The sequence below is a fragment of the Amblyomma maculatum genome, chromosome 6, assembly GCF_055883805.1.
Source record: "Amblyomma maculatum isolate TAMU_Amacu chromosome 6, ASM5588380v1, whole genome shotgun sequence".
NCBI lineage: Eukaryota > Metazoa > Arthropoda > Arachnida > Ixodida > Ixodidae > Amblyomma > Amblyomma maculatum.
The window spans coordinates 58,634,403-58,647,434 of NC_139349.1; the positions used below are offsets into that span (position 1 = coordinate 58,634,403).

The 13,032-nt window shown below is 47.3% G+C and overlaps 1 protein-coding gene across 6 annotated transcripts in view; it reads right to left on the reverse strand.

The window, feature by feature from the left end:
- Stat92E (Signal transducer and transcription activator Stat92E) overlaps positions 1-13,032 on the reverse strand; it is an 80,201-nt gene that overhangs the window by 35,013 nt on the left and 32,156 nt on the right. For 4 of the 6 annotated variants that reach the window (XM_084606757.1, XM_084606756.1, XM_084606754.1 and 1 more), the window contains exons 13-17: positions 10,411-10,588; positions 9,445-9,595; positions 8,537-8,676; positions 6,178-6,333; positions 4,452-4,512 (exon numbers count right to left, since the gene is read on the reverse strand). In XM_084606757.1, the coding sequence (XP_084462883.1) occupies positions 4,452-4,512; positions 6,178-6,333; positions 8,537-8,676; positions 9,445-9,595; positions 10,411-10,588 (686 nt within the window). The remainder of the gene's footprint in view (positions 1-4,451; positions 4,513-6,177; positions 6,334-8,536; positions 8,677-9,444; positions 9,596-10,410; positions 10,589-13,032) is intronic. The other 2 variants (XM_084606758.1, XM_084606760.1) reach the window with 1 other exon arrangement.

Below are 13,032 nucleotides of genomic sequence, written 5' to 3' on the forward strand. Positions count from 1 at the left end.
TACCGTCAAGAGACGAAGAGAAAACGTACAGCGGTTTAGCCATAGCTAAGTTTTAAAACGCAGTAACTATAAGTGTTTTTGCAGAAGTTAGGCTTAGTTAGGACTCTCGTGTTTAGCTATGCCCAGTCATGCTGCATTAGGCATAGGAAATTGTTACCGCCAATGTATTCAGACACCAAATTAGCGCTGTAATGTGAACTTACAGATCTTTAAGGCTTAACTAAGTTCATCCAGCTTAACGAAGCCTGGCACATCCGGTTAAGCTTACGAAAGTAACTATGCCAATGTGTGTTCAGAATGTTCAGACTTCATTTTCTACCTTGTGCTTCATGCAAATAACGTTAATTAGGCGTGATTAGCTTCGACACCGATTTTGGTCACACTGGCCACGTATAACCATAGCAACCATGAGGATATCAGCCTGGACAGAATCCCGAAAACGGTAAAATCCATATCGTGCTGGAAGTGCTCACGCACTGCAGCAATACTAGCTCGTTGGCTCCGTTCTGAGGAGTCATACACAGGGTGAAAGCTCGAAAGCATTCGTTCTACACACTGAACAGGTTTACCAGCAATCTTCAAACCCATTCGCAGAAACAGCAAGCATAGCTGGGAGAGTCAGGGGGGACATGGGTGGACGAGATTAGGAAGTCGGTGGGAATGTGGTGGCTCTGTGCAGCTGCCACAAGGCAGGCTCAATCGAAGGGAAAGATATGGAACAGGGCTTTATCCTGATGTGGACTTAGTTAGGCTGTCGATCAATGAACAGAATACCTGCTGCTCTTGCACTTGAGAAAAACCAAAGTTGGCTCCCGACAGGTCAAACCTTAAAGCGGCAGCCGATTAAGCTATTAAGATCAGGCATGCTGAAACCGTAAGTGCCAAGACATTTTTGAACAAAAGATTCAAGTCATCTCGCCCTCAGGTGGTGCCTACAGGATCAACACAGCACTGTCTCCTACTGCAAGGGCGCTTGACACAAAATGTGTGCCTATAATACCCATGCACATTTCCCGAACACGTGCCCTAAAGCATTAATGATAATATAGTAGTACCCGGATACTATATTGAACTCGAAGGGGATCGCGAAATAGTTCCGATATACAGTTGAATCCCGCCACAACGAATACCGCCACAACGAAATTTCCGCGACAACGAATAATTTTTTATTCCCCGCGAGTATCCTATAAGAATTAATGGCCTAAATTTCTCTGCACAACGATCCATTTTTGCAGAGCGTTTCCGCTTCAACGAAATTTTCGCGTTCAAAATCGAAACCGAAACTAGTTTTATTGGCGAGAAGTCCAAGTCAAATCCAAAGCCACATTAAGCATGAAATCACGCGATTGCAGTTCCGCCATTTTGGCTTTGTGTCGTGGTCGCGTTATTCACTCGCTGCCTTTCTCTTCGACAACGACGAGTTTTCATCCGCAGGACACGATGGCAACGCAAGTGAAAGAACGCAAAACTCTTTCCCTTGAGCAAAAAGCTCAAATAATCGCCCAAGCAGAAAGCGGAAGGAAGAAAGCGGCAATTGCTGAAGACTTCGGAATTCCTGCAAGTTCGCTGTCAACGATTCTAGGCAATAAGGACAGCGTGAGAATGGCACTTGCTTCAGGCACATCCTTGAAGCACAAAAAGGTGACGCGGCCCCTCCATGAAGAGTTGGACAAAGCAGTGCATGCGTGGTTTGTGGAAGCACGAGCCAGCAACGTCCCCCTGTCCGGAAGCATCGTCCAGCAGAAAGCCTTGAACTATGCATGCCTACTTGGCATTGATGATTTTAAAGCCAGCATTGGCTGGCTAAACCGTTTCAAGGCCCGCCATAACATCGTTGGAAAAGTGTTGTGCGGCGAGTCAATGTCAGCAGACGTGGACGGAGCAGCTGCTTGGAAGGCGAGTAACATGGCCGGAATTTTAAGCAACTTCGCGCCTGCAGACATTTACAACGCCGACGAGACCGGGCTATTCTACGAGATGTTGCCGGCTAGGACGCTCGACTTCAAGGGGCAGCGCTGTCACGGCGGCAAACACAGCAAAAAACGCATCACAGTGCTGCTTTGCACAAACATGGATGGCTCGGACAAGCGTCCGCCGTTAGTCATAGGCAAAAGTGCCAAGCCGCGCTGTTTTAAGGGAACTCGTAGCCTACCTGTGCAGTACAAGGCGAACAACAAGTCATGGATGACCCGCGCTATTTTCACCGAGTGGATGATGGCATTCGACCGCGACATGAAGCGGCAGGGCCGTAAAGTTTGTTTGCTTTTGGACAATTGTTCAGCGCATCACTCTGACGAAGTCAAGCTCACTAACACGGAGCTGAGGTTTTTCCCTCCCAATTGCACGTCTGTCTTACAGCCTCTCGATCAGGGCGTGATTCTTAGCCTGAAGCGCGCTTACCGCGGGAGGTTAATTCAGCGGCTGCTTTTTAACACTGAAACCGGCCGAGACACGAAGGTGGACTTGTACGTGGCACTGCAGATTATGTCTGCTGCCTGGAGCACACTGGGGCGCTCAGTAATTGTGAACTGTTTCAGGCACGCCGGATTTGCCGAAGGTCGACCCGTACACTCTGGTGGCCTAACACCAGGCGTTACAGACGACGACGAAGAGGCGTCACCGGCTCCGGGGATCGCGGCCGCCTGGAAAACGCTGGGAGAAATAGGAACCGTGCCGCCTAATCTCGAGCTCGACGAATACATCGGCGCTGACGCTTGTGTTGTTGTTCACGAAGATGTGAGTGATGAGCAGATCATAAAAGCTGCCCGGAATGATAAGGACTCTTCCGATGAAGAAGACGACGACGTACAGGAAGCGCCGGCTGCGGCAACCGCCGTACAGGTGATGGACGCTTTTGATGTCATCAGGAATTTCGTTGCTGTCCGAGACGACGATGTTGCAATGGGTTTGCTGACCGAGTGCGAAAATCGCGTGACGGCGTTGCTCGCCGTGAAGCGTAAGCAAACCAAGCTTACAGATTTTTGGCATTAAACGCCTTTGCTGCTGCTTGGGCAATTCTTTCTGCGTTTCACGTCAAATTTTTGCGATAACGAAGTTCCGCGAGAACGAATTTTTTTTCGTGCACCGTGAATTTCGTTATAGCGGGATTCAACTGTATCGACAATTCGATATACAGAAATCTGCTTGTGACGGCAGGCACTTACGATGCGAAAAAACAATACCGCATTTGTCGCGTAATCAACTCACTCGCATAAAGAACCCACCCTTCACTCTTGCAACCGAGAATTTGGAAAAAGGAAAAAAAGAAAGCGTTAAGGCCAGCTCTCTCACATGCAAGCGATTGAGCAATCTCAGCCAGAAGTGGCAGCAACAGAGCGAAAAATTTCCAACTTGTTGGAACTGCGTCCCTCTCGCCGCTCGAGCCAGGCTCGGAACAAGATTTCTGTGTCGCCGCGGCGGCAGAAATCGCGAGCACTTTCGCTTGCATGTTGATGGCGCGCGTCAGTCCGTTTCGGTCGTCTCACCCACAGCTGATTTCTTGGCAGCGTGCCCAGATGCTGCGCAGCGATAACGTCGCGGGGCGGGGCGGCGCGTTTATCTTTTGATAGCTCCCGCGGTGGCGGGGAGCGAACTCGGCATAGTGCCCGTGATGGCTTGATTGCATAAGCCTGGTTCCATTTATCACACCGTGCTTGGGGCGGGCGTCATGATCGCAGCTGACCAAGTGCTTTCGTTGATTCACACGTGCAAGGATAAAAGACCTGCTCCTCTTTAACGTCCGCAGCCGGCCATATCTTACGCTACGCCCTGCGTACAGCACAGCGATAAAAATAAATGACTCTCGCAAAAAAAAAAAGTGAGAGAGAGAGATCTGCCGCTTCTTAACGTTCGCAGGCGCCATAGCCATGTCAGCCACCGTGCGCAGAGTGTTCGCAACACACGCAGGAGAAAGCGTCTGATGTCTGTCTGAAAACAGGCTGAGCTGGCTTGACGCATGCGTAAGCTCGTGCTGAAGGAAAGAGATAGCAAAAGAACGGGCACACCCACGCACATGTCGTGCAAACGTTGTGTACTGGCGCGCAGGAAAGGATAACTGCAGATGCGCGCGCGCCTTTGGGGAATGGGCGCGGCGCTGCCCAGACCAGCCGTCGCCAAACTGTCCCCTCATTCCTTCCGCGCGTGGCTTGAAAATGTCACGCGGCAAACGGCCAAGGGTGAGGCGATCGTTTTTGGGGAAGGCACACTTTCCAATGCATGGTGCGGAGTTCGATATACGACCGGTGAAATTGAGTTCGATATATGACGCGGCTTTCCTATACTTTTACATGGGATTTTCAAGGGGATATTCCGCGAGTTCGATATAACCGGGTTCGACTGTAATAATAATAATAATAATAATAATAATAATAATAATAATAATAATAATAATAATAATAATAATAATAATAATAAAGACCACAGCCATTAGAGAAATGCATTTCTGAACTTACCCTGGAATCTGAGTGACGAGCACTGGCTTGACGTAGCCATTGCTAATGGCAGGCTGAGAGTCTGGAACAACAACAACAACAGAAGTTGAACAAAAACATATCCCTCAACCTCACCACAGGCAAAGTGCAATACAATAACTAAAAAAAAAAAAAAGCTAAAAAATGCCGGGAAGATTACAGAACTTGCACACATTATGAACATGCTTTTCTGCTAGAAAGTCTGAAAATTTGGGAGGAGCTTTCATTATATGAGGAGGTTAAATATCCATAAAAATTTAAATGGCAAAAATGGAACAAAAGCAGAATGGTGAAATAAAATAACTGGTATGGTCAAACTTTATCTGCAAACCCCGGCTTAACCCCACATTGCCTATGAGGCCCTAATCCTGTCTGAAGTGAGCACGAGTCGAGTTCATTCTGGCACAACTCTCAGCATTTAGCACGATAACCAACTGCAGCAAGTCGGTACAATCCTTAGTACGGCGGACTGAACAGAGATATCCTTACTGGTTCTCGAATACCTCACAAACATTCTTATTGATGGCTCATACCGTGGGCTGCCATGGATAATTATTTCAATCATTCAAAAACAATGCCCGCTAGCATTCACTGTCGTTACTGACTGAAAGAACCAGTACATTCCTCTAAAAAGAGGCAGTAAGAAAGAACCTCATACCTGTTTATGCTTTTCAGCTTAATAAGACTGTCACTTTATTTTGCCAATACAACTGGAAAAGTTGCCATTGATGCAACCCGACACAATGATCGGGTCTACGCACACTGACACCAGGTGATATAACATGTCCACACTGCACGAGTCAACCACTGCCGGCAACACTGCATTGAAGGTGACTCACCATCACCAAAGGCAACCATTCATAAACTCTTTTCCGTGCACTGCTGTACTTATGCATAAAGGAAGGACAGTACACTGCAGCCTATGCAAAAACGAGTAACATTTACACTAAAAAATCCCGCTAAAGGAGGAACTGAGAAAAGTGAGAATAAAAAAATGTAGACAAATGATGTTTTAGGATGCTGTATTTTCTAGCGTAATGAACTCGCCTTCCCTTTCAAAAAAGGTGGAGTAGGGGCAGGACCTTCCCAAAGGAACAATTAATCAGGCAGTCTTTTTTTTGTAGAAGTCAAAATATTACATTACTATGTAGATAACAGTGTATTTGTGAGTGTGTCTGCCTTTGAGCCAGGTGCTCGGCGCACGCACCATTAAATTTTACTTGGCGACACATGTGCATTTTTACACTAGGTTTCCGAAACCACGGCGGGGATGCTGCCTTTGAGTAGAGGCAGCGGGGAGACGTGTCATGACGCTGTACGTGAACACTGCTTTAGCCCGGTATTGCAAATTTCACAAAGAAAAACAGGGGCCAGCATGAGACGCACGCAAGCTACCTAGGCCTTCATGAGAGCTCTTAGCTGCAGCGGTGTGTTTGCTATGGAGCAAGATGTAGCGACACCGCCATCTGGCGGAGTGCAAAGGAACTTTGACACCAGCAGCAAGAACATGGACGGAAAGTTTGAAAACTGAAGTTAGTCTAGTTTGGAAGGAACTCCTTCGGAAAGAACGCCTTCAAAGCCCTGACACCAGGTGCAAGGACAACAATGGTCCCTATAAACAATAAGCCAATAACAAATCCGGTTGACGCTGGCATGCAGGCATCACCAAAGCGAGCAACCGAGATGTCATCCACATCTGCAGACCTACCTGTGACTGGAGTGTAGTACTTCCCAAAAGCCTGATCCTTGGGTATGTCGGGGTACATGTAGGTGAGCTGCTGCAGGTCGCTCACCCTGTCTGCCAGGCTACGAATCGTGAAGTCTCGACTCGTGAAAGGCTGGATCATTATCACCTCTTTCGTGTCTGCAACAGCACGACGGGGAGCCAGAATCAACAACCCACTATTACACACACGACGAAACGCAACACCCATGATAGGGTCATTTAACTCTGAGACTGAAGAAATTGAGAACCCCTGTTTCACAGCACATGATATAGGCTTAAGGGGAGATGCTACTCGAAGACACTTTTTCTTTAATATTTGACTTAGAGCTATGAAACTCTGGTTAATAATTGAGTTTTTTATGCTGATTTCAAATCTGCAATTAGGTTTATTGTAAGTTGCATAATTTTTGCTCTGTTAAGTGACAGTGTGTAAAATATACACTCTTTTGCCCCCCTTCTTTGTCATACTAAACTTCCATAAACACACATCGTTGATGGCTCATTTTGATCTATATAAACTGTAGAGTGCCAAAAACTAATAATAAAGTACATATTAAGTATGCTAATGACATGAAAAATTTGAACCTGGCAAGTCTACATTGTCAAGACACCACCATGTGGTAATTATTTTTTGTAAATATTTGATCAGTATTTATTATTGAAAGAGATAATGGCACTGCTCATGCCTAAGAGAAAATGTGTGCAAAATTTCATTCAGATATGAGCATCAGAAGTACCAAAAACATGAAGGGCAAATACTGAAAATTGCCCAAAATTGCATTTTGAGAAAAATGCATTTGAAGTTAAAATTGCATGTTTATTTAAAAAAGAGAGCTTCAATTCCGATCAAACTTTGGAACAAAAGAAGAAAATTGTCCATAAAGCAGCCACTGGCACTAGAAACTTCCTGCAGCATATGTCGCTCCCTCGTGACCCTTGCGAGTGGACTCCGACATGCGCTTTTTTTCTTCAGTGTGCGGTGATTTGCGTTCGCTTCCGCAGTCAGCTTCAAGGACATTTGTTTCTGCATTGTTATTTCTCTGGATGTGCCAAGCTATGATGCATTGGCTTGTGGAGTCCAATAATTGAGGAAAATCGCACTAGCTGCTCATATCCAATTCCTATAAAAAAGGCCGCCACAGCAGCTTTGACGTTGGCGGCGAAGCTTTCATCCGAGCTCCCGCTGTCAATCTCTGCTCGCATCCCTGCACGCCATAACTCGCCGCAATCAGTATGTTGTGGAAAGCACACATTGTGGGCAGGCAGAGTTCTCACAGAGTAGTTCAAGAAACGAAGCGAGTCTGCGCTTTGCGGCCGGTTCCCGAATAATGGAAGTCCTGAACGCTGGCTTGGGCAAATCGCGCCACCCACAAGAACGTTCACCGCTGCCAAGTCAGTAACTACAGATGACGCCTCATCGCAGGCTATTTCCTCACCTTAGAAATGCCCAATCTTTTTTTCCGAGGCACTCACACAATCTAACGCCGCTTCAAATTCCTCGGAGGCATCTGAAACGCTGGAGGGATCGGCGTCGGTTCCACTAGGCCTAACTACCACAGGTCGAGTTGTCACTGGACGAGCCTTCTCTTTCGATTTTCGCCAACGTCCTCTATATTTGTGAACAGAACAGTATTTCACTCCTCGGTGACTGCGCTGGTTCAATTGTGCTTCATCCATGACGAAGATAAAGTTGCCGAACGATCGTCACTCGGAAACGCACCTCAACGTAGCATGGAGCCAGCAAGTGGGCTTCGCCACATGCTCGCGCGCGGCGGCCAATGGCGAGGCTCGATTCGTACCACGCGATTTAAAAACCAGTCGCAGCGCTTGAAAAAGGCGACGTAGGCATGCTTTTTATTATTATTGCTTGCGTTTTAGACGCTGGGCAACTGTGGTGATTGGGAGAATGCGGCTTGGCTGATCTCCTCACGTGATCCGCAACGGCGATCAACTGCGCTATGCCGACCGCGGGATGCTCGAAGATAGCATACTTTCAGTCATTTAACTGCCACCGTGCGCTCTTTAAACGTAATTTCAGCCCATTTCCTGTTTAAACTCAGCTTTGATTTTTATTTTCATGAAAGTAGAGATACTAAACTTGACAAAACAAGTAAAAACAAAAAAATCAGTCATTTTCGAAAAAACCCGCATTTTTCGACCCGCATCTCCCCTTAAGAAGGAGCAAGCTTCAAGGAGAAATTCGAAATCAACCCATTTCCAGAGCCATTAAAGCTGCATGCTGAAGGGATGAGAGTGTCAGCATCGCGCAAGTAAGCAAAACAAAATAAAAGAACAGCCATGCAGACTTAGTACAACTTCACGCTCCCACCGCGTACCGTACCTTGCTGGGGGTCCTCATGCAGCCAGGCGATGGTGACACCGCCGAGCTCAGAGTCACTGAACCGCAGCAGGAACGTCCCATTGCAGCCTTGCCGAAGCATGTCCTCAGCCTGACGTCGGCCAACAAAGCCCCACACCACACTGCTCGGCAAAGGGCATGGAAAAAGAGGGCAACAGCTGAAACAGAAGCTAGCATCTCCCTCGCTTTCTAGTATCACACACGCTTATGAATGATTTCATCCAACAGAGCACTGCATGTTACTGCCTACAGTGGATGGGGCATGGAATGGGCAGAAACCCATGGCTGCCAACAAAGTTAGCAATATATATCATTATGTGGCATTAGCCATAGCATTACGTATCAGGCAGCACAATAACAAACCTGCACTCTGTCACTGTGGTTGGAGTCTGTGCTTGGAAATGGCAAACTGAGAAACACCAAACCCTCAAACATCGGGATGCTGCTTAATGCACGATGCACAGATTACGTCAGGATACAACATTACGGCATAGCAAGTTGCCAAAGGCGATTTAAGACAACTAGCAACCAGGGTTCATGTCAGTTTCCATTCCAGGGACCCAGAAGCAACGCATTTACATGTGTAGCTTTTATTGCACACAAAAAAAGTGTTTAATGAAAAGACAAAAGCTAATAAAAACTAGTCTCATTTTCACAAAAGCCCAGTTTCCGACCCCCCCCCCCCCCCCCCCCTTTTCCATCCCGGCTTAGCACTGATGCTGCAAATGGCCTTTGCTTTTTCTTCTTTTTCTTTCTTTTGCTTTCTCAGTGTGTCTACTGAAGTGTTCAATAGACAACAGTTGCTTCCAAACTTTCAATGCTTTTCACAACGTTGCCTAGGACGTGCATGTACCCTGAACAGCAGTAAGGTGCCATAATGGATAACACACCTGTCATTCCAGAGTGCCCGCAGGTGTTCCCGGGTGACCTTCATGATGGCGTAGAACCATTCCCAGAAAGTGAAGTTGCGTTCGGGTAAGGGCTCCTTGCAGAACTGAGACCAGCTCACAGGCATGTTGGTGTAGTCCTGGATCTGTGCGTCTGCAGGGTCACAACAAACACCCCACACACAACTTTCAGCTTTCAACCAGTGCATCTCCTTAAAATGCATCAACATCAAGGAGTACACAGGCGCCTACGTCTTGCCTCCATCGAAACTTGACTGCTACAGGCAGGATTAAACCAGTGTGCTCAGGATCAGCAGTCAAAGACTCAGCCACAATGACTGAATATTTTTTTTTCTTGGAGTATTGACCTATAGAGTATGTAGGGGCCAATATGACAGTAAATATGGTATACCATCTTCACAGCTACCTCTGTATAAAATCCAATTATAACATGAGGTAGGACTCTTCTTATATTAGCAGTAAAAAGCAATTTTTTTTTTAAGGTTCATCTAAATAAGGAACGAAAGGATTCACTGCCAGCCTCAGTGTGTTTTTCTGGACAGCTAGTGGTGATTTGTCATTTCTTTCGCCTGCTCAACACTAAGAACACATTCCCACATTTTGTCATGGCCACCTATTACCCTTCCCCTCCTGGCTTCCCTCCCTCAGAGCGACTGTGGAGAGGGTGGGTGGCAAGGCATGAGTGTAGCTCTTTGGGCGGCATTCACCCTTCTGGTCATTATCGGCAGCAGAGGGAGAGGGGGCCAAGTGACGGCAAGGCAAGGTCACAGATGTGCTGCGGACTTGGCACCGAGCGAAAAACCTTGCAGGTCGGACCTAATAAATGTAAACTGAAGGCGTTTCTTTTCCTGCTAAATCGCTAACAAACGCCACAGGATGTCACCGCAGCATACATCTTTGCACCTTAAAATGAAAGGGAAAGAAAAAGAGTAAGGAGGTTCCACTCACTGCGGAAGACCTTTCCGGCCAGGTACCGCAGGTTGTCGTCGGAGAGGCCCCTCCCCGTGGCAGAGCGAAACTTCATGCTCAGCACTTCCCCCAGCTGTGGCCAGGGGACCTTGTCGGGCACCGCAAAGGGAACGCGGCCCTGGTGGTGTTGGGGAGACGAGGGGGGAGGACGCCGCTTCTATCAGCGGTGCCAAATCCCCACAAATGTCGCACAACCGCGCAAGCGCATGCATCACCAAGGAATGCGCGACGCCATGGCGGAGGGGAAGCAGCAGCCAGACAAGTAGGTATGTGTTGTGGCAACGGCCGTGGCGGTGGCAGCAACCGCAGCCCAGCCACAGCAGCAGCAGCGGCGGCAATGGTGGGCGGCGGGAGAGCAAAGCAGGCGGGAGAGTGAGCCGAGTGGGATCAATCAGCAGCCAGAAGGAGCGGTAAGAACAGGTGAGGAAGGGAGAGGGGGGAAGGGAGACGTTAGTATCCGAACTGACAAAGAACGATGGAGACAAAGGGTAGAAATAGGGAGCACAGCAGCAGAGCGTGACAAAGATCCTATTCCAAAGCAAGGAGAGTGGGAGGCAAGAAGTGCTTTTCCTTCAGTCTGCTTAGGTGGGATCCACACAACGGACCGAACCACTAGCAAAAAGATCACGGCAGTAACTCGCATGCACAAAGAAAACAGCGAGGGGCAAGCGATGGAGCGCACATGACAGGAAACCTTCCGAATTTGCTGCCCTTGCCCCCCTAGAGTCTCACAAGGAATGAGACACATACTGCAGTCCACAACAGCACAAACGCAAAGCAAACAGGGAGGCAAAGGCTCTATGCCAGCCACATTCACTTGTGGACCCAGGAGCATCCCAAATTAGAAGAAAAAAAAAAAAAAAAAAAAAAAACGGCGTGCAGATTTGGTACAAGCTATTCAGTCGAGGCAGAGTGGGGCTTTTTTATCTCTGCCGGCATCGTAAAATGTTGATAACTTATTGCTTCAAGTTATGCGTGTACCGCAATGCCATTTTGCGGGCAACTACGAAACAAAGTACAGTGGCAGGACTAAGTGGGAGGTATGCGCAGCACGCTTCGCAATTTCAATTCCTTTTTTGCATGGGCACGATCCTTTTTGCTGCTTTTCGATCATTCAAACCGTCTGTTTAATTCAAATATGTTTCTCTATCCCAACGGCTTCGAGTTGGCAAAGTTTACTGTCGGTGATTTCTTCCATCGTCTGTATTCTGTTTAGCACCAATGAACAGCTCTACAGGCCAATTAACGTTCTAGCTCTACAGGTGTCCGTAACAAGCATTCGCAGTGGGCAATGCATCTTCTTTTAAAATTTGCTATTCAATTATTAATCTTGCCAAAAATTCCACTAAGTGAGCCTAAGAATGCCTTCAAATGTTGTCCCAAGTGTTTCACCCTCACTCGCAACACCTAACAACCAAGCCAAATGCCTTTTAAGTGTGATATGAAAGAGCATTGAACAAGGCTGATGATGTTTGGGCTAGTTGAACGTTCATAGTGAAAAAACAATGCTCACTGAGACACAGACAGAGTCAAAACCAGTGGTGTATCCTTTTGTTCTCTGCCTGTGGTTCAGTGTGCGCCGTTTTTTCCCAATGCACTGAACAAGAGCCGAGTCAGCTTGTGAACTATGGCATCCCCTCAACCCTTGTTCAGTGCTCTTTCATACTGTGTAGCCATCTTCTTTCTCTTGTTCGACCCTGAACCTTTAGGTGCGATGGTACATATGCAGAGACATCTTTTCTGAACTACAGTGCAGTCCACTTAGAATGATATTGAGAAAAACAAAAAATCCAATCGTTATAGAACCTGCTTATAACGAACCTCCATACAACGAATTCCTCGATTTTACGAAGTTTTTCTATTCCCCGTCGCCAGTCCCATAGAAGCCCATGTATTTTTGACCTCAATGTAACAAAGTGGCTGGGGGGAGAACCTTGAAACAACGAATTCGGGCCTTCAACCGCCTAGTCTTTTTGCCACATATTTTAAGAACATAGAGCGAAGTTGTGCCAGATTTTTTCGTTAGTTAATGATCAAGAATGATGACTGCCTAAAAAAAACATTCGCAGCCGCGGCGAGCGAGCATATTACTCGCCCACGCGGTGGTGATGATAATGCACAGGCGCCCCGCTAGCAGCGCCACTCTTTGACTGATGCAGAAATCACTACTTCGTATGCGTGACACTAGGTGGCGCGACAGGTGTTTCTCGAACTTTGTTGTTTGTTTTCATTCGGTGCTTTTCGGGTCCATCTCTGTTGCCCTACGTTGTTCTGGCAAGCTTGCTTCCAGCGTGTGCATTTCGTTTTTGTCTTCGTGTATCTGTGCGCCGGGTCGTGTTGGTGCTTTCAGACATCGAGAATGAATGCGTCCACGAAAAAACGGAAAATATTGTCTCTTGAGGACAAAACTGCTATTCTGGACGCCGTTACTGGAGGCGGAAAAAAGAATGATATAGCTGCCAGGTTTGAAATCCCAGCCAGCTCTCTACCATACTCAACGCGAAAGATGCGATTCGTGGTGCAATGGAGTCTGGTGCTGACGGCAAAAAAAAAAGAAGCTGAAGCCATCAACATATGCCGACGTGGACAAAGCGGTGTTCG